This window comes from Malaya genurostris, chromosome 2 (genome assembly GCF_030247185.1).
Source record: "Malaya genurostris strain Urasoe2022 chromosome 2, Malgen_1.1, whole genome shotgun sequence".
Taxonomy (NCBI): Eukaryota; Metazoa; Arthropoda; class Insecta; order Diptera; family Culicidae; genus Malaya; species Malaya genurostris.
In genome coordinates, this window is record NC_080571.1 from 49,379,774 (window position 1) to 49,400,933 (window position 21,160).

At 37.0% G+C, this 21,160-nt stretch overlaps 1 protein-coding gene across 3 annotated transcripts in view; it reads right to left on the minus strand.

The window, feature by feature from the left end:
* LOC131427979 (zwei Ig domain protein zig-8-like) overlaps positions 1-21,160 on the minus strand; it is a 530,197-nt gene that overhangs the window by 7,445 nt on the left and 501,592 nt on the right. For all 3 annotated transcript variants that reach the window (XM_058591597.1, XM_058591595.1, XM_058591596.1), the window contains exon 6: positions 13,095-13,305. In XM_058591597.1, coding sequence (XP_058447580.1) covers positions 13,095-13,305 — 211 coding nt within the window. The remainder of the gene's footprint in view (positions 1-13,094; positions 13,306-21,160) is intronic.

The following is a 21,160-nucleotide window of genomic DNA, read 5'->3' on the forward strand; positions in this document are numbered from 1 at the left end:
TAAAGAAGTCGACTGTAATAAAATGTTTTACACTGACGGATCATATCTAGACGGGTCCACTGGCTTCGGTATATTCAATGTAAATTTCACCGCTTCCTATAAACTCAGTGATCCAGCTTCAGTTTACTTCGCAGAACTAGCTGCAATTCAGTATACCCTTGAGATCATTGACACTCTGCCCACAGATCACTACTTCATTGTATCGGACAGTCTCAGTTCCATTGAGGCTCCCCGTTCAGTGAAGCCTGGAAAGCACTCACCGTATTTCCTGGGGAAAATACGGGAACAATTGAGTGCTTTATCTGCAAAAGCATACCAGATTACCTTGGTTTGGGTCCCCTCACATTGTTCCATACGGGGCAATGAGAGGGCGGACTCGTTAGCCAAGGTGGGCGCACTAGAAGGTGATATCTATGAAAGACCAATCTGCTTCAATGAATTTTTCAGTTGCTGTCGTCAGAAAACTCTAGCTAGCTGGCAGAATACATGGAATAGTGGAACTCTGGGACGATGGTTACACTCAATAATCCCACAGGTATCGACGAAAGCTTGGTTCCGGGGGTTGGACGTGAGCCGAGACTTTATTCGTGTAATGTCAAGGCTCATGTCTAATCATTATATGTTCAGCGCGCATCTCCGTCGTGTGGGGCTCGCTGAGAGTGGTGTCTGCGTTTGCGGTGAGGGTTATCATGACATCGAACATGTTGTTTGGACATGTGTCGAGTATTGTGATGCCAGGTCCCAACTCATAGGTTCCCTTCGGGCCCGAGGTATACCACCCTTCGTACCAGTCCGCGACGTCTTGGCAACTCGAAATCTTCCTTATATGACTCTCATCTATAACTTCTTGAAAACTATCAATGCTCAAATTTAGTGCTCTCCCTATCTCTTTCTAGTCTACAGCTCTACCGCACTCTTCTTTACGTTGCTGGAAGTATGGCCTGTGTAAACGATGCTTCGGAGCATGCACCTGCCTTGAACTGACTGAGTTGCTGGAAGCTACCCAAAAACGTCACATCAACGTCAGAACACACCAACGAAGCATCCCAATCCAGAATAATCTCTTCATTGCTACAAGCTGAAAAACATGAAGATTTATCGAACGCAAAATGTGTCTAAAAGATGTATGCCACAAACCAATGATGTACACCCGAACCTCCATTTACGTAATAATCGGGACTACGTAAATCGAATTATGACGTAAAAAAAGTTTACGTTATTTGGAATTTTCGACGTAAAAAAAGTTTACGTTATTTGGAATTTTCAACGTAAAAAAAGTTTTCCTTATGTATATGTATTATTAGATATGTATAATATATTGGATAGTTATGGAACAAAAATTACGAGTATTTACAGGAAAAGGATGTTCTAAGCAGCATAAATTTCCAAGATGGCTACCTCCGGTTTATTGATATTCTTTGAAAACCCTTACAATATGGGTATTTTCGGTACGGGTTTGATGAGTAGATGTCGGAAAATGATGTTTAAGGTGGTTCTGAATTCCAAGATGGCGACTTCCGGTTTATTGATATTCCTTGAAAACCCTTACAATATGGGTATTTTCGGAACAGGTTTGATGAGTCGATGTCGGAAAATGATGTTTGAGGTGGTTCTGAATTCCAAGATGGCGACTTCCGGTTTATTGATATTCTTTGAAAACCCTTACAATATGGGTATTTTCGGTACGGGTTTGATGAGTAGATGTCGGAAAATGATGATTGAGGTGGTTCTGAATTCCAAGATGGCGACTTCCGGTTTATTGATATTCTTTGAAAACCCTTACAATATGGGTATTTCCGGTACGGGTTTGATGAGTCGATGTCGGAAAATGATGTTTGAGGTGGTTCTGAATTCCAAGATGGCGACCTCCGGTTTATTGATATTCTTTGAAAACCCTTACAATATGGGTATTTTCGGTACGGGTTTGATGAGTAGATGTCGGAAAATGATGATTGAGGTGGTTCTGAATTCCAAGATGGCGACTTCCGGTTTATTGATATTCCTTGAAAACCCTTACAATATGGGTATTTCCGGTACGGGTTTGATGAGTCGATGTCGGAAAATGATGTTTAAGGTGGTTCTGAATTCCAAGATGGCGACTTCCGGTTTATTGATATTCCTTGAAAACCCTTACAATATGGGTATTTTCGGAACAGGTTTGATGAGTCGATGTCGGAAAATGATGTTTGAGGTGGTTCTGAATTCCAAGATGGCGACTTCCGGTTTATTGATATTCTTTGAAAACCCTTACAATATGGGTATTTTCGGTACGGGTTTGATGAGTAGATGTCTGAAAATGATGATTGAGGTGGTTCTGAATTCCAAGATGGCGACTTCCGGTTTATTGATATTCCTTGAAAACCCTTACAATATGGGTATTTCCGGTACGGGTTTGATGAGTAGATGTCGGAAAATGATGTTTAAGGTGGTTCTGAATTCCAAGATGGCGACTTCCGGTTTATTGATATTCCTTGAAAACCCTTACAATATGGGTATTTCCGGTACGGGTTTGATGAGTCGATGTCGGAAAATGATGTTTAAGGTGGTTCTGAATTCCAAGATGGCGACTTCCGGTTTATTGATATTCCTTGAAAACCCTTACAATATGGGTATTTTCGGAACAGGTTTGATGAGTCGATGTCGGAAAATGATGTTTGAGGTGGTTCTGAATTCCAAGATGGCGACTTCCGGTTTATTGATATTCTTTGAAAACCCTTACAATATGGGTATTTTCGGTACGGGTTTGATGAGTAGATGTCGGAAAATGATGATTGAGGTGGTTCTGAATTCCAAGATGGCGACTTCCGGTTTATTGATATTCTTTGAAAACCCTTACAATATGGGTATTTCCGGTACGGGTTTGATGAGTCGATGTCGGAAAATGATGTTTGAGGTGGTTCTGAATTCCAAGATGGCGACTTCCGGTTTATTGATATTCTTTGAAAACCCTTACAATATGGGTATTTTCGGTACGGGTTTGATGAGTAGATGTCGGAAAATGATGATTGAGGTGGTTCTGAATTCCAAGATGGCGACTTCCGGTTTATTGATATTCCTTGAAAACCCTTACAATATGGGTATTTCCGGTACGGGTTTGATGAGTCGATGTCGGAAAATGATGTTTAAGGTGGTTCTGAATTCCAAGATGGCGACTTCCGGTTTATTGATATTCCTTGAAAACCCTTACAATATGGGTATTTTCGGAACAGGTTTGATGAGTCGATGTCGGAAAATGATGTTTGAGGTGGTTCTGAATTCCAAGATGGCGACTTCCGGTTTATTGATATTCTTTGAAAACCCTTACAATATGGGTATTTTCGGTACGGGTTTGATGAGTAGATGTCGGAAAATGATGATTGAGGTGGTTCTGAATTCCAAGATGGCGACTTCCGGTTTATTGATATTCCTTGAAAACCCTTACAATATGGGTATTTCCGGTACGGGTTTGATGAGTCGATGTCGGAAAATGATGTTTAAGGTGGTTCTGAATTCCAAGATGGCGACTTCCGGTTTATTGATATTCCTTGAAAACCCTTACAATATGGGTATTTTCGGTACGGGTTTGATGAGTAGATGTCGGAAAATGATGATTGAGGTGGTTCTGAATTCCAAGATGGCGACTTCCGGTTTATTGATATTCTTTGAAAACCCTTACAATATGGGTATTTCCGGTACGGGTTTGATGAGTCGATGTCGGAAAACGATGTTTGAGGTGGTTCTGAATTCCAAGATGGCGACTTCCGGTTTATTGATATTCTTTGAAAACCCTTACAATATGGGTATTTTCGGTACGGGTTTGATGAGTAGATGTCGGAAAACGATGTTTGAGGTGGTTCTGAATTCCAAGATGGCGACTTCCGGTTTATTGATATTTCTTGAAACCCCTTACAATATGGGTATTTTTGGAGCTGGTTTAGTGCATATTACGTAGAAAATAATGTTTGAATATTAGTGGATTGCTGATCGTATCCTATATTGTATTAATATTTTCGAAATGGGAAGAGTCGCTTAAAACAAACAATGTTGTGCCTCTAAAAATCACGTGATATACTCCAGTACTTTCACACTTGATGAATAAAAAATTTATTGTAATCCGTCCAATGTAATGTAAAATTATATTGGCTATATTTTGCAAATATTATTTAATTTAATTCTCAATTTATTGAATAGCTAAGGTTTTTCATTGCTTAAGTCATAGTCCTCCATTGATACCTTCCACTATCTATATATGTAAGACATGGTGACTGGTAATAGGTGTTACACCCGAAAGGAGGTGATAGTAAACCTTTTATATAGCCAAAATTTGTACAGAAAGGTAGGTCCGAAAATCAATTTGATTATTGTGTTTACTCTCTAATACGGTCGTCGACGTTTCAAACATATACCGAACGCTTTTGGATGGAAAACTGTGGTTATTTAAAAATAGAACTAAAATGTCTTAGTTCATCATTCATAGAGCTGAGTTGAATGATATATAACGATAAGTGTCTCCGAGCTTAAAACAAATTTTTATTTTCATTCAAATATATATTCTTTCTATAGAGAAATGCAAAAATAATGGAATGTACACGACTCAACAGTGATCAAAATCGAAATAGATGTTGAATATGGTTGACAGTGCCAAACCATATGATGTACGTTTTCTTAAATCGGTCAGTCTGAACCGGAGCTTTATTGTTTAAGTGTAGTAAATGTACTTGTGAGATTTCCGACGTCTACTCATCAAACCCGTACCGAAAACACCCATATTGTAAGGGTTTTCAATGAATATCAATAAACCAGAAGTCGCCATCTTGGAATTCAGAACCACCTCAAACATCATTTTCCGACATCGACTCATCAAACCTGTTCCGAAAATACCCATATTGTAAGGGTTTTCAAGGAATATCAATAAACCGGAAGTCGCCATCTTGGAATTCAGAACCACCTTAATCATCATTTTCTGACATCTACTCATCAAACCCGTACCGAAAATACCCATATTGCAAGGGTTTTCAAAGAATATCAATAAACCGGAAGTCGCCATCTTGGAATTCAGAACCACCTCAATCATCATTTTCCGTCATCTACTCATCAAACCCGTACCGAAAATACCCATATTGTACCGAAAATACCCATATAGTAAGGGTTTTCAAGGAATATCAATAAACCGGAAGTCGCCATCTTGGTATCCAGAACCACCTCAAACATCCTTTTCCGACAACTACTCATCAAACCCGTTCCGAAAATACCCATATTGTAAGGGTTTTCAAGGAATATCAATAAACCGGAAGTTGCCATCTTGGAATTCAGAACCACCTCAAACATCGTTTTCCGACATCTACTTATCAAACCCGTTCCGAAAATACCCATATTGTAAGGGTTTTCAAGGAATATCAATAAACCGGAAGTCGCCATCTTGGTATCCAGAACCACCTCAAACATCCTTTTCCGACAACTACTCATCAAACCCGTTCCGAAAATACCCATATTGTAAGGGTTTTCAAGGAATATCAATAAACCGGAAGTCGCCATCTTGGAATTCAGAACCACCTCAAATATCGTTTTCCGACATCTACTTATCAAACCCGTTCTGAAAATACCCATATTGTAAGGGTTTTCAAGGAATATCAATAAACCGGAAGTCGCCATCTTGGTATTCAGAACCACCTCAAACATCCTTTTCCGACAACTACTCATCAAACCCGTTCCGAAAATACCCATATTGTAAGGGTTTTCAAGGAATATCAATAAACCGGAAGTCGCCATCTTGGAATTCAGAACCACCTCAAATATCGTTTTCCGACATGTACTCATCAAACCCGTTCCGAAAATACCTATATTGTACTAATTTCCATGGAATATAAATGAGCCGGAAACGATTTTCATTGTATGCAAAAACCTCTTTTTACGAAGTATTTTCAACGTAAAAAAAGATTACGAATTTATGTCGTAAAAAGAGTTACGTAAAAAGAGGTAACGTAAAAAAAGTTTACGTAAACGGAGGTTTGGGTGTATTCAAATTTCAATTCAATACTGTGTAGGTCCCACCCTCCCTATGTCCCCTTACTAACTGGGGAGTATGCCGCCCCGTAATACGGCATCCCTTTCTCTCTCCCTAACAACAAGACAATCGGCCATGTTAAGCTAAAGCAAATGAGCCTAATAAAAAAATTTTATTTGGAGATATGCACCTATCAGGTGCAACTTCATCAAATACAGGCCATTGTAGCCAGTTTGAATCCATAGGTTTATTTCAGTATGAGGTGAGATATCATTTTAGTTCCAGATGATTTGAAGAAGATTAATATATTGGCAGGAGTAATGGGAAATAGATCTTCTCACCCTTGTGCATACGGTCAAAATCCCGAGGGAAAACTCAAAATGCAAAACATTTCTTCAACTAGCTTCATCTTCCTATATTATACGGTTCAGATAGTTCCAATATCATATATGAATGTCACTTTTTTGTGTCTTACAAATGTATTGTACGATCACGATGCAATCAGTAGTCCTGATTCGTCGAAAGCTTGGACCTCAGCAGCAATGGCTTCTCGATGTGGTTAGTTCGGATTTACAGGACGTTATTGTCATTACCTAGTTGAGAAGGGTTAAATTCTTGGCTTGCTTTCTTATTTTTGTGTTTAGGAGCGTAGGATGATTGTTTTTATGTCGATTTGCAACAAATCACTCCCAGTCTACACATGATGAAATATCATATAAGCAAAGATGGCGATCATACCGGTGTAAGCCTTATAAGATCATTGAAACGATTGATAGTGAAAAAATTTAAAGCGCCGTAGTGGCTTAGAATAGTAGCCACATTCCTTGACTTATTTGAGTGTTAAAATAAAACTGAGTTCTTAAAAATTTAGAGAGTTCTTTTTTCTGTTATACTATAAGAAACTTCCTCCATTACGTTATCGCTTGAGTCAAAGTTCCGTTTCATGAGATACCGGTCCATCCAGAACCGGATATTGAGCACCAAAGTGACCAATGGAACATTTATTGGTCATGTGACGTTAGGACTCGGACACACAAATTCAAATTGATAATTTTCAACATACCACACTCAACAACCCGTAATTCCGGAACCGGAACTCGGATCTGAATGAAACTCGATAGCTGGCTGTGAAATCATAGGATTTTCCATTTGATTTTAAGTTTGTGAAAATCGGGTAAGCCATCTCATGGAAAAGTGATAGTTCATACATACCAACAGATAGTCTCAGATCTCAACGAACTAATTCGATTATTACATTCAACCATACATATTTTCGTTATTGTCAATAACAAACTCAAAAAAGCTCAAAATAATATACGAGTTTTCTCCGATTCAGAGCAATATTTTTAATATGATTCATTCAATAAAAATTATAGAATATTTTAAGGTTATGATTTTCTTAAAATCTAGATCATATACTAAAACATGGCTTAAATCTTATTTAGGATCAGCTGGCAGGGATGCAAACTGCCTCCCCTTTTTTATTACTGTAGTCTGTTAACCCACATTTACATTTTCTATTATTCGTACTGTACCAAGCTGCTGCATCCAAAATAAAATTCTATTACATTAGGCATGCGAAGCAGTATCGCGTTAAAAACTACCGCCGAAATCACCGCCGCTTGAGGTATTCTATCTTTCTAAATTTTACTGTCTCCTTGTTCGCGCTACCGTAGCACAAAAAATGTAGCTCGCTACGGTAGAAAAATGTACTTTGCCGCTGTAGAAAAAAGTAGATTAGTGCGATAGAAAAATATACTTTAGCGCGGTAGTTAACAGTGGTATCGAAGAACAGTAAGCGCAGTACATTGCTTATATTCTTCGCTATTTCAAAGATGATTTTCGCTTATTCAGAATGTTTATAAAGTAGTATTGCTAATATAATTTATTCAACCACGGTTTTAAGCTTTTGATCGTTGCCAGGAGGTATTAATGGTTGGGTTTGCCAGAGGGTATAAATGAATTATTTTTCTCGAACAAAAAATGTTTTGAAGTAAAATTATTAAGTTGCAAAATTATTTATGTATTTCAAATAAAGAAATTATGTAATCGCTGTGAGAATCAACTTTTGAATAGAGGCTCGTAGGGCCGAGAATCTTATACTGTTTGAATCAGTTCACTTAGTTCGCACAGTGACTGTGTGATTAGTTCAATAAATTATTCATGTTTTCTGGACTTGTTAATTGATGGACAAGTAAACTCAATTCGACTTTACTTGTTCCGGAAAGTAGTGGGCGAAAGATATTTTTGAAATGGTTTGATCGATTCTCGCTAACTTCGTATAAAACTGAAAGACTAGTTCCGAAATGACATATTTATACGTGTAAAATAATTCAAAAAATTCACCGTGATATGAACAAAATAATAAAATCAATTAGTATTTCGATCGAAATGAATGAAAAACTCACTCGGAATGGAAATACTCGAAACTCTGCCTGTTAGAAGGTTTTGTTTTTTTAGGAACAAATTAACGGATTAATGAGTGCGGTTCACAATAAAATATAATCAATAATTAAACACAGTACTAATGAAACAAATTAAAATAGTAACTTAAACCGCCATAGTTAGATTCATTACACTCTATTTGTACTACCGTCAATCATATGTATTAAAAAAAAGTTTGTACTGTGTTATAACATGCAGTTTGGGCCACCTTCCTCTATTAAGAAAAAATCGGTAAAATATTGCTGACTTTCGAACAGCTCAACAATAAAATCAGTAAAAAGTATCATTTACCGATCGGTCGGTAGAGCTGAGCTGAGACTCATTTCTTCATAATTTTATACTGAATTATTTAGCACTCCATACTGGAGTTTGAGGACATTTACATAAAAATTGTAAATGCATGAGATTGGTAGCTATTTTGGTCGGTTTGGATTAAAACCTGGTAAAATATCATCTTTGGTCCCACAAAATCGATTTATTTAAGTGTGCTCGAAAAAACATTAGGCTTACTGCCCAAAACATGGAAAATATTCAGATATCGAAGACTATATCTTTCTGAAATCGTTATAAGCTTTCCAATTTCAGTAAATTATGTAATTATCCGAAATTTAATTTGTACTGATGATGATCGCTAGAATCCTAAACAAAAGTTTACCATTTGTATTTTTTATCCTCATGTTTACCGGAATCAATTAAAATTCAACGCAGCTTTTATAGATTTTACGATGAATTATTCTTTTGTTTGGGATTTACTAAAAAAAAATTTCTGACGAAAAATGATTTCCCCTTCGAGTCACTGAAATTCTAAACGTAGCGAAATACTTAACGATTTCTTTAAACTCGACATTTGATTTTTCTAGTTGGGAGAAAGTTGTACAAGCAATTCTGATCGTTCAATACAAATACATCTTTAAAGATAGAAACATCGACAAATGGTTCGAAGAGGAAATCAAATTTCTTCTTGTCCTTATTTGATTAAACCTAGCTCCTATTAGGTTGTAAACACAGCCTAAATATGTTGCATGCATGGCTAGATTACAGGAAAAGGCTTCTGTGTTTCCGTTGAAGAGACTTAAAAAAGTTCTTTGAAGAATCCCTTAGAAATGCATACGTTTAAATAAAACCCAAATAAAGATATAACTAGAAATAAAAATTCAAGGAAAAAATGAAATGAAATTGCCCGCTTCAGAAAACTTGATTTTTTTTCCTGAGTAGGGTAACGGTACCTTCATTCATTTCAGCTCCGTATCTCAATAATCTGAAATATGGTGCATTCTGAATGCATTCGTAAAGATAATAACACCAGTATTATGCACAATTATGCCGTAATCTGATTTTTCAGAGCCGAAAAAAAGATATTTCATACGATTTTATCATAATTTGTTGGTTGGTAGTCGCGTAATCCTGAAAATAACGTGCTAGCTCCATAAATTAAATGATTATTAGTACAACAACCCTATGTAAGATGAATGCATTTCTATAGCTATAAATTTTAATCTTTTATTAGTCTGGGATATTCTAGACATAAAATATAGTCAACACAAAAATTTTACAAGATATCATGCAAATGCAATTCTTCATGTAAAAACAGATCTTGATACCAGATAACAAATTGCATCGTTCAAAAAGATTAAAGAATAATATCAACTAATTCCTAGTTCAATAAAATATAATCTGTTGTTCAAATAGATAAATAGTTCGTCTTTACGCAAAAATAATACTTATGCATGTGAAAGATTAATTCAATCAACCTTCCACTACACACCCTCTGAGCAAACACTGTAAAGTACAGCGGTAGAATACATCGTCCGCAGCTGTAAAGTACTTTTTCATCCGCAGTAGAGTACATTTTTGTCCGCAGTAGAATACTTTTTTTTCGTTGGCGGTAGGAAGCTACTGTACATTTTTGAAATCTACGGGAGTTTCAAACAGCAGTACAAGGCCGTACCATCAAGAAACGGTAGAATAAAGTAGAGCAAATTTGTTTCTACCTGTACCGTTCTGATCGTCGCTGGTACTCTCTCTGTGGTAAATGTACCATCAAGCAGTTGTAGCAGTCTGTAGAATTTTGAATGTGTAGAATGTACAAGGATAAATGTATTCTACCGCTACCGTTTGCATCCCTGAGCTGAGTTTCATAATAATCTGATTTCTTTTCTGCGCGTGCCGTTGTGTTTGTGTGTCGTTTTCATACAATAATGCATGCAATTCTTATGCCAACAGCTTTGACGTACGAGAAAAACTGATTAAAACAACTTTTCTGAAAAACGCCAACACAGTTCCGATCATCAATAATGTATCGAAAATAAGCTATCCACAAATTTTTCTTTTAAATTATGATAAAAAAGTTTTTATTCAAACTAAAAATTGATCTTTTATTTTTCGAGGTTAGACTTGAGCATAATGAAAACCGGATAAAATTTAAGTTATTCCTTCATGAATTTTCGAATTTTTGATCGAACGCTTTTCATCAAGTTCCGGACAAGTGTTGCATCACATTTTTTGGACGCTCGAGCCCAAATTTTTTTGAGCTCCTGCATGTCCCAGCTGCCTTACCAGTCTTCTTGAAGACCCTCTCCACGATTGCCCAGTAACGTTCGATGGGTCGAAGCTGAGGGCAATTTGGTGGATTGATATTTTTCTCACGAAAATTATACCCTTTTCCGGAAGCCAATTGAGAGTGGTTTTGGCATAGTGAGCCGACGCTAAATCCGGCCAAAACAGTGGAGGTGTACTATACTTCTTATATAAAGGCAGCAATCTCTTCTGGAGACACTCAGATCGATAGATTTCTGCATTTATAGTTCCGGTAGTGTAAAAAATGGTTAACTTCAAACCACAGGAACATATTGCTTGCCATACCAGTACCTTTCGACCGAATTTCTTCACTTGAATCGACCTGTCCGCATCGCTCACATCCTCCCCAATGACGACAGTAAAGTATTGTGGACCTGGAAGGGTTTTTGAGTCCTCTTTTACATAGGGGAAGGTGGGGTAAAAGGCACCCCTGAGGCATAACGCATCTTTTGCTTTTCTCAAAAGTTACCAATTTTTTCCACTGAAATTTTGATGAAACTGCAAATCCGCCATAACAACAGATTACGATAAAATTTTGGTAGCGATGGTTTATTCATATCAGGAAAAATTTAAAAACACCGATGATGTCTCTGTTATAAGTAATTTTTGATGTTCGTTCCATAGTAATTTTCTAGGGTGAGGAAGACGATTTTAATTACGTAATCAGTGAACTACTTTGCCAATCATTCGGGTTTCTAAAATTAGTTCTAATAAAGACGATGTATTTGCAATTTTATAGAAAAATCGTCAAATATATCGTCTCATATTTTTGGGGGCAAAACGACCCGAATTTTTCGAGGCAAAATGCTCAAGAATTCGCTTCCAAAAATTATCCACAAGTTATCAATTTAATGAATAATAGTGAACAATATTCCACCTGGCAAATATTTCGTCAACGAAAAGTCTAAAGCTTTCTTTAAAGAAGAAGAAGAAGCTTTATGAGGATGCATATTCCCCCGTGGTTGTCATGAGCTTTAATCCGTTGTTTTGATGGATGTCTACCCGTTTTTTAAGATCATCCTCCCTCCATGTTCAGATAATCATAACTTCGCGTAATTTAAAATATATATTTTTCATGTTTTCCACGATCGGGCGTCATACCCCGCATATATTTCCATAGACAATTTTTAAATATTTTTTTAAAATAAATTATTTCATGTATTTTTCAATGCAATCAGCGAGTATTTGTACGTATTTTTGAAAAATAATGATTACGGTAGATAAAAATTCTGTGTTATTCGCTATAGTTCATATATTGCTATACTTAGGGGGTACGTTTTACCCCATCTACCCTTATTGATGCTTGCTTCTTCTGTTCTACACTTCGTTTCGAGATTTTCTGCTTCTTGTAGGTCTTCAGGTCATTTCGCTTCTTAATACGCTGGATCATTCCGACACTCGTTCCTGCTTTTTTGGTCAAATCACTTATTGACATTGATTTGTTCTTCATGATTAAAGATACCACTTTCTGGTCCAGTTTCGGGTTGGAAGAACCGGGTTTTCCGCCTCTTCCTGGTAGCTTATCCAAAGAATAGTGTTCCCCAAACTTATTAATGATGGTTTTAATACTGTCAGGATGAGTTCCAAACAACTTCACCAATTTTCGCATAGTAATACCCTTCCCACTTAGCCATGCGTCTAGAACCTTAATTTTCACTTTCTTTTCCATACGCGACATTTTGAAAATGCAGAATTTCAACCGCATAAACAAGTAAACAAACGAAAATTGACAGCCAAACGCGCAGCATGCTGTGATCTGAGCTTAAAAAACTATCACAAATACATCCAATTGTATGTGGATAGCTTATTTTCGATCCAAAAATTAATTTTCTACTTTAGAGTAAAATGACAACGAGAAAGGTATCAATACTCCACTGTAATTTATAACAGTTTCATTCTTCACGGAAATAACGCCAATTGTTCCTCTAGTGATCCATGTAAGATGAAGTGGGTGATACCCAGCATTTTGAGAACCATTGTTCTACAAGAATTTTCGATTGGCCAGCACAGAAAAAAAAACTAATTCTGATTTTTGTCATCAATTTCCCATTCCAACATTACTGTAGCGTATCGATATTTCTAAACTCACCTACTACCGTCAGATAGACGGAATGGCCGATCGGCGGTGTCGTGGATATCTGACACTCGTAGATACCGGAGTCCTTCCGCTGGGCGTATCGTATCCGCAGGGTCCATTCCTCGGTGTGCGGCGAATGCATTGCTTCGAAGCGTTGATCCGAAGTGTAGGTGTAGCGGCCCACCGTTAACAGGTGGATGTCCCTGTGGCGTACCCAGGAAACCTGAAAAAGTAAAAAAAAATACTAGAGTTATTCTGAGCAATTAATAAACTAACAGTTTTTTTTTCAAACGGTTCCAAGTGCTTTAAGACCATGCAATTTCAATGCGCACTTGCCAAATCCCCAGAGTCAAATTACTGAAGTTGATTGTCGGTTTATTTTATTTTTTCATCACCCGGAATCCTTATCCAGACTCGTCACTGCCAACCAACCGGACGAATACCACTCCTGTTGAAGTCTTGAACCACACCCGCTTTGTGATGTCTTAATTAAAAATCGACAATAACGTTAAGCTTTATTTTCCGTTCGCCCGGGCCCTCTGCAGTAGACCTGCCTTAGACTTGCCTTATCCCGCCATGCCATTATGTCCACCATTTTCACTGGGTTGGTGGGGGGTAAGGGGGAGGGGGGTGTCGGTTCTGTGTTTTCGTTTTGTTTGTGTGGCATGGTTTCCCCATGGGTAGATACTGGCGTAAGATTACGGAACGCTTTGGCAGTTGAATCAGCCAACGATAGGATCTTAATTGGCACTGAAAGAACGTCTTTATTTCAGCCTAATCTCTCCATCTCTCGCTGTGGGCGGCTGCTGCTGCTGCTATTCAGTCCGGACGTGTTTTGGCTTGCGTTGACTTCAAAGTACTGACACGTTTTCCCGGATACGGGTACGGGTATACGAAATCATCACGCTCAGCCACCCCGAGCGGCGGTTGACGAAATTATCGACGAGTGAAAGGAAAAACCTGCTGCTTGGTTGGTTCGATTGACAGGCTTCGTTATAAGAAAACTTCGCCTCGGGGTTCATTTGGGATGCGATAAAAGGGATCTCGTCGATTGGATTGGCGAGAGTTTTAGACATGTGTAGAATATTGTGTCTTTTTATGTCCGGAGCTCGAAGCAGGTCCGGAAGGTACCGGAGTGTTGTAATATGTGAGTATAATAATTGGTCAATTGTTTTATCAGCGGATAGAAGGATACACCTTCATTTGTAATGGTACTGATGAAAGGGTTGATCGAAAAAGATTGTCTAAAACTAGCAATGGTTGGCTGAGAAACTACAAAGGTTGTTAGGTACTTAAATATAAAGGAAGGAATATTCCCGGTATGGTGCGAATTCAAATTTATATATCAATTGAGTGCTGGAAAGGTTCAAATTTGTATGAAGGAAATAATCCCCCTCATGTTTCTTCCGTGAGTCTTTGATGGCATGTGGGCCATATACCAGAATTTTCCGAATGTTATAGCTACCGGAGAGGTGCGAATCGATATGTAGCAGATAATGATGATAGTACCGCAGTGGCATGGATCCGATTCATTTCGATGAAAGCGATTTTGCTGAATGGATTTGGATTTCGACGAGGGAAATATCTACGAATTCATCGTTTTGTCAAGAACAATTTGGAAGAAAGGAATGTAAATCTGGAAATATGTATTGAGTTTTCGAGTAATATACCCAAGTAGCAATTAAAAAACCTGTTATAATCGGCCTGTTTCACAATTGTTTCATATCGGTTATTTTTGTTAGATATGTTAAACAATTGATTCAACACGTTTTTGAAAGGGATGTAAAATTCATTCACATTACTACTTACGAAACCAACTCAAAACCCTGAATGAATTAAGTTCCACATCCGGTTTTTCAACTGACTGAACTACAAGATCATTTGAGCATTTTCAATTCCGGTTTCCACTTAGCAAATCTTACTGTTGTGGAACATGTGATGCAAGAAACTTGTTGCACATCATACAAGAAAATTGCGCTTTTCTAATCGCATGATGGTTGCGAGAAGAGTTAATAAATTCAGTACTAGAACAATGTTTGCTACTTGGGTAAGATGCAGGCTTAAGAATTTGTTTTGTCTTGTTATTTCGATGATAGATAAGAATTCGGTAATTTTTTAGACCAAAACCAATGCCTATCAATTTTGTAAATAAATATATAACTGATTTGGTAAATCTGAATAGCCGCTGAAAAAGCCGGCAAAAGTCTTATCGTCCGCATGGTAAAACTATCTTTCAGCTACCCACCTATAATTAATAAGACAATCTATGAAAATTGTTAAACAGTTATTCACATTTTTAGTGAGTGTTATTTAAACTACCAATAATTCAAATTCATCAGGAGAGTTAGAAAAAAAACTTGTTTACTTGTTTATTGTTTATCGTCTTCGATTAAAAAAAAATATCGCACAGACTAATTCCAATTCCAAAATAATTCTACTCCTATTCGTCTTTTGAAAGTGTTCTTACTAATATTAAAATCAAAGTGGTTGTAAACGATATTGAAATCGTCGACAGCAAACATCTATTGGATTGTTTTGCCCATACTGCGTTCGATGAGCCACAGGTCGGAAAAATTCAGTTCTCCTCAGGAACGTTGATATCTAATTCGGCCAACAGCACAGGGCAGTCCATGTTGTGCGATATCAAATCGAATATAAACAGTCGTTGCAAGTATATTCGCCTATTTCGTAGAGTGGGAAGATTGATGAGAGCGCAGCGATAATCATAGGGAGGAAGTTGTAAACGATTTTGCCAAGAAAGTTACCGAAGGGCAAATCTGATGAAGCTCTTTTGTACTCGATCGATACGATCTATGTGGATAGAGTGATACGGCGACCACACAGTAACTCCATATTCGAGAATGCTACGAACCAGAGAGATGTACAGTGACTTCAGACAATAGATATCCGTAAAGTAGCGAGTATTGCGTTTGATGAGCCCTAATACTGCATATGCCTTTGCTGTCATGGTTGAGTAGTGTTCTGTGAATCGAAGTTTACTGTCGAGAATAATACCAAGATCCTTGACCGATGTTACTCTTTTTATAGGGACAGCGTTCATAGTATATTCGAACACAATTGGTGATCGTACTCGTGCAAAAGTAATGATGCTAGATTTTTCAATATTCACTCTCATACCGTTTTGATGGCACCATGTTAGAATTCTCACGATATCCATCTGCAGAGCACAACAGTCCACCAGAGTTGTTATGATGCGATAAACCTTTAAATCATCCGCATATACGACTTTACAAGATGTAAGTCTGTCACAGAGGTCGTTGATGAAAAGTACAAACAGTAGAGGCCCGAGATGACTTCCTTGAGGAACTCCAGATGTAATGTTGAAGCTTACTGAACACGAAGAACCAAGCCTTACAGATGCACTACGATTTGAAAGGTATAAAAAGATCCAATTGGTTAACCAATCGGGGAAGCCAATTCTTTTCAGTTTCTCTACTGCATGTTGATGTGGAACACAATCGAAAGCCTTTGAAAAGTCTACATATACTGCATCGATCTGCTGACGTTTTTCAAGTTTGCTAATAAGCGAAGACACATAGCTCATCAGGTTTGTTGTAGTAGAGCGATTTCTGATGAAACCGTGTTGATCCAAAGATATTATGTGTTTTACTGCAGGGTAGAGAATGTTCAACAGCATGCTTTCAAAAACTTTTGGAAGACAGTTCAGAATAGAAATTCCCCGGTAATTCATTACATTATGCACGTTTCCGGATTTGTGAATTGGTATAATTAAAGCCTTCTTTCACGATTGAAGGAAAAAATTCTCAATAAGCGAACGATTGAATAGTATAGACACCGGTGAAGCCAAAGATGACGAACATTGTTTGACAAATATCGGCTGAATTTTATCCGGCCCGGCTTCCTTGGTACTATCGACAGAACAAAGATGTTCATACACCTCACGTTCAGAAAAAGAAATCGTTGGTAAACGAAGCAGATAGAAAAGAAGGAATCAATCTCTGAAGGGGATAATCGAATAAATCAAAGTACCGGTGCAAATGTTTTCTATAACATTAGAATTGCGAGAAAGAGGGACAGAGCGGGGACATTTTGGTTTAATGATCATTTTCACTATGAGATTTTTATTGCGTATAAAAACTTGCATTGTCTTTAGTAACTAAAAACCCTATCTTTAGTATTCGTTACCTTAAGTAATTGTACAGAATAATCTAAAAAAATGGGTCTAAGTGAAGAAAAAAGTCTATCATTCATCAAAATAAAGTGAAATAGAAATAAATCGGTGAAGAGGTATTTTGAAGGACGCTTCTTTAAAATCATGATTTGCGGTGTCCACTGTATCCCAGCGCAGACTAATCAGAAGTGGAAAAATCAAAGCAGCATAGTTAGAGTAGAAGTTTTTCTAGACCCCAACTCAACCGATTTTCTCAAACTAAGATTTAAAAGGCCTTGTAGTCTCATAGGTTGCTATTGAATTTCATCTCAATCCGACTTCCTGTTCGGGAGTTATGGGGTAAAAGGTGCAAAATGAATCCAATTTTTATAAACTTAGATTCAAATGAAAGGTCTTACGGTGCCATACGAAATTCCTGAATTACATCGGTATTCGAGTTCCGCGAAAATTTGTCTAAACTGAACTCAAAACTCCACAAATCGATAGCCATTAGCAGTAGGCAGCTAAACAAACCGGATCTGGCTATCCTTGTTCTCGGTTTACGATTCGACGGGAGTAAATAGTCATATGCTCAAAGGTGGACCTCTCACACTTCTTAGAGTTTGCAGCACCGATATTTCCAATCTTAGGGTCAAATGAAAGGTTAGGTCTTATGGTCCTACCCAAAATTACTGCAAATTTTTGGATTTAACAAAAATTTAAACCGTCGTTTAGAGTACGATTGCAAAATCGTATAAAAACTCAAAATTTGAATAAAAACTAGTAAAGTTTGTGCGTCATGTTAGTTGGTGGTTAGAATATACCGGCTCTCGGGTTCCAGTGCTGGAATTACATATAATAGTGAACCCACTTCGTTTTCTTTAGGATGCCCTACGCGAACAAAGCACTGTTTCATTCTGTAGGTTATATTAGTTAATGCACAAACAATCCCTTGGTTTCTTTCAAAAATTGAAGAGAAACACAGTATTATATATATGAGAAAGGCATCATTACACCACTAGGTGGATTAAAACAGGTTTTTCTTGAATATTTTGATATAATGAAACATTTCTAGAAGTTTTTAAGTCTCACTTCTCCGCAGTATGAGATAAGCAAAGATAAAGGCCACAACTTGCTGAGATTTGTTCCGATAGGCTTGAAAATTTCACAGACTATTCTTGAAATGTTTTACTATCAGACTAATAGAAAGAAAATAATAAATTATTTTTCAAAAGGGTTAGACCCTTCCCGCTCCTTAAGTAATCCAATGAAAGTTGTTTGTGTGTTTGATATATAAATTAGTATTTCTACGTTGAAGTCTAGAAAAGTATTACTTTAAAACGGAGTGGTGCTATTTTTATTTCGCTCAGTGTAGCATGCGCAGTTGACTTCTAATATCACTAAATTATATAATAATTAACCTTTTCGTATACTCTTTCATTGAAATTATTGTGTTTCGCACCGTGTGAACTTCTGCAGGCGAACAATTTTTACTCTCTTTTGTGTTGTCTTATTAATTTGTGTGTTAAAATAAGTGTGTAATGAGTTAGTTGAACTTTAGATAGGTGCATCATTACAATCCTGAATGTGAAGAAATGAGACCATGTACAATTCACATATTTAAAATCTCCAGAAGTGTGAAGTTCTATTCGAGTTTGCGTAATCCAGTTATGTTTCTAACATTACCCACCCATTTTTTGTTCGAGTTGTTTTGCACAGGTAATTCAGTTTTGTGCCGCAATAATGATTTTATTTTCTACGCATTCGAAAGCACTGAATAATCACTGGATTCAGCACGAAATGAGCATTGGAAAGCACTTAAAATACCGGCATTACAATGCACGGAATATATATGGGGCATTCCACGCAAAATCAGCCACCCAAAATTTTTCTTTTCATCTAACATAACTATTTTTTTTCGATAAAGAACTCGAAAATGTTCGACAAGTATTTTTTTATTTCAATATGGTACAGCCTATACTGTAAAATCTAATAAAGATACAAAAATTCGTCCAAGACATGAAATGTTCGTCTTTTCCTTAGCTTTCAAATAAGCGATTCCATGAAACAACCTTTGAAGGTAATAATTTATAATGAAAAAAGTTAAAAATTAATAAACAAATAAAAAAAATTCAAATTTGGGCCTAATTTTTTCTATTTTTTGTTGAAAAAAGAAACCTTAGGGGTTTAACTCAATCTTGGCAAAGTTTCAGAGTGGAAAGATCAATACTTTCGGAGCAGTGAATTTTTCAATTACGACCCGCACGCGCGGAGCGTACCGCAGCGCAATTCGTTCGGATACGGGCTTAAAAGGCTATCCGCATTATGCCGATCCGACCGATCCGAGCTCTCCGGCGTTGACTTTTTTTCTGCTTCGTCTATGACTGAGCTGCACATGCATTCTTTCATTGCTCGAAAACAAACTTCATATTTTCAAAATGCGAAAAAAAAAAAATGAAGAGTGACAAAAGTTTATTAATTTGCGATTTTGCGGAAAATTACGCCTTCGTTATTCAAAGCGCCATAACTGGCTTTCATTGGAACAACGACCAAGCGACTATATTCCCCATAGTTTTCTATTATAAAATGAACAGCAAAATCGATCATAAAACATTAGTAATTAACATGACGCAATAGCTGTGTATGTTTTTCTCGAAGCTCTTAATCAATATTTTTCACAATACTATCCACATATACGCAAGTGGATCTATTTTTCTGACGGCGCTCCTCAGCAATTCAAAAATATAAAACATTTTGCGAATATTTTTCATCACGAGCATAATTTTCATCGTTTTGCACAGTGAAATTTTCACACGACAGCTCATGGAAAAGGGCCATGCGACGGTGCTGGAGGAACTATCAAAAGAATGGCACATCGCGCAAGTTTACAAATGATCAATGATTGTCAAATTTCGACCGCGAATGAATTGTACGAGTGGGCTAGGAGAGCATCTTCTCTACCCGATATTTCAGTCATATATAAATTTCGGAAGATTATGTAAAAGCAGAGAAATTTCTTAAAAATCGCTTCGAAAAATGTAAAATAATTTCTGGAACAAAATCGTTCCACTATGCTGAGCCGCACGGAGACAAGGAATTAAAATGAAAGTTTTCTCTTCACAGGACATGTTTGAAGTATTGAGTTTTTGTAAAGCTGAGCTGAGCTGAGCTGAAGTAGATCGCGTTTCACTTCGTGATTGACCGAATGAGTGGAAATGTACAATGAACCAAGAAAATGAAGCTTGGGAGAAGAAAATCCTTTGTCCCAATTTTACTCGTTTTCTGCTTGAACCGTTGCTAACAATAAACTGACAAAGTTGGGATTCGATCTGTGGCGCGACATGTGTCGACAAGGTAAGCCCGTATCCGAGCGAATTGCGCTGCGGTACATTCCGCGCGTGCGGGTCGTAATTGAAAAATTTACTGCTCCGAAAGTATAAATCTTTCCACTCTGAAACTTTGCCAAGATTAAGTCAAACCCCAAAGGTTTCCTCTTTTTCAACAGAAGAAAGAAAAAAAAATTAAGCCCAAGTTTGAGTTTTTTTATTTGTTTATTAATTTTTATTATTTTTTTTATTATATTAACTTTGAAGGTTGTTTTATGGAATCGCTTATTTGAAAGCTAAGGAAAAGACGAACATTTCATGTCTTGGACGAATTTTTGTATCTGTATTAGATTTTACAGTATAGGCTGTTGAAAAAAGGCTCTTTTTTGAAAACGCGAAATTTCAAAGAATCATATCTCGAAAATTTCACGTACCATATTGAAATAAAAAAATACGTGTCGAATATTTTCGAGTTCTTTACTGAAAAAAAAAAAATAGTTGGACAAAAAAACAAGTTTTGGGTGGCTGATTTTGCGTGGAATGCACCATATATTTGAATTTCAAAAAATCATAAAATCATCACGTTGAAAATGGGTATTTTGTGGGTTAAAAAATATGCT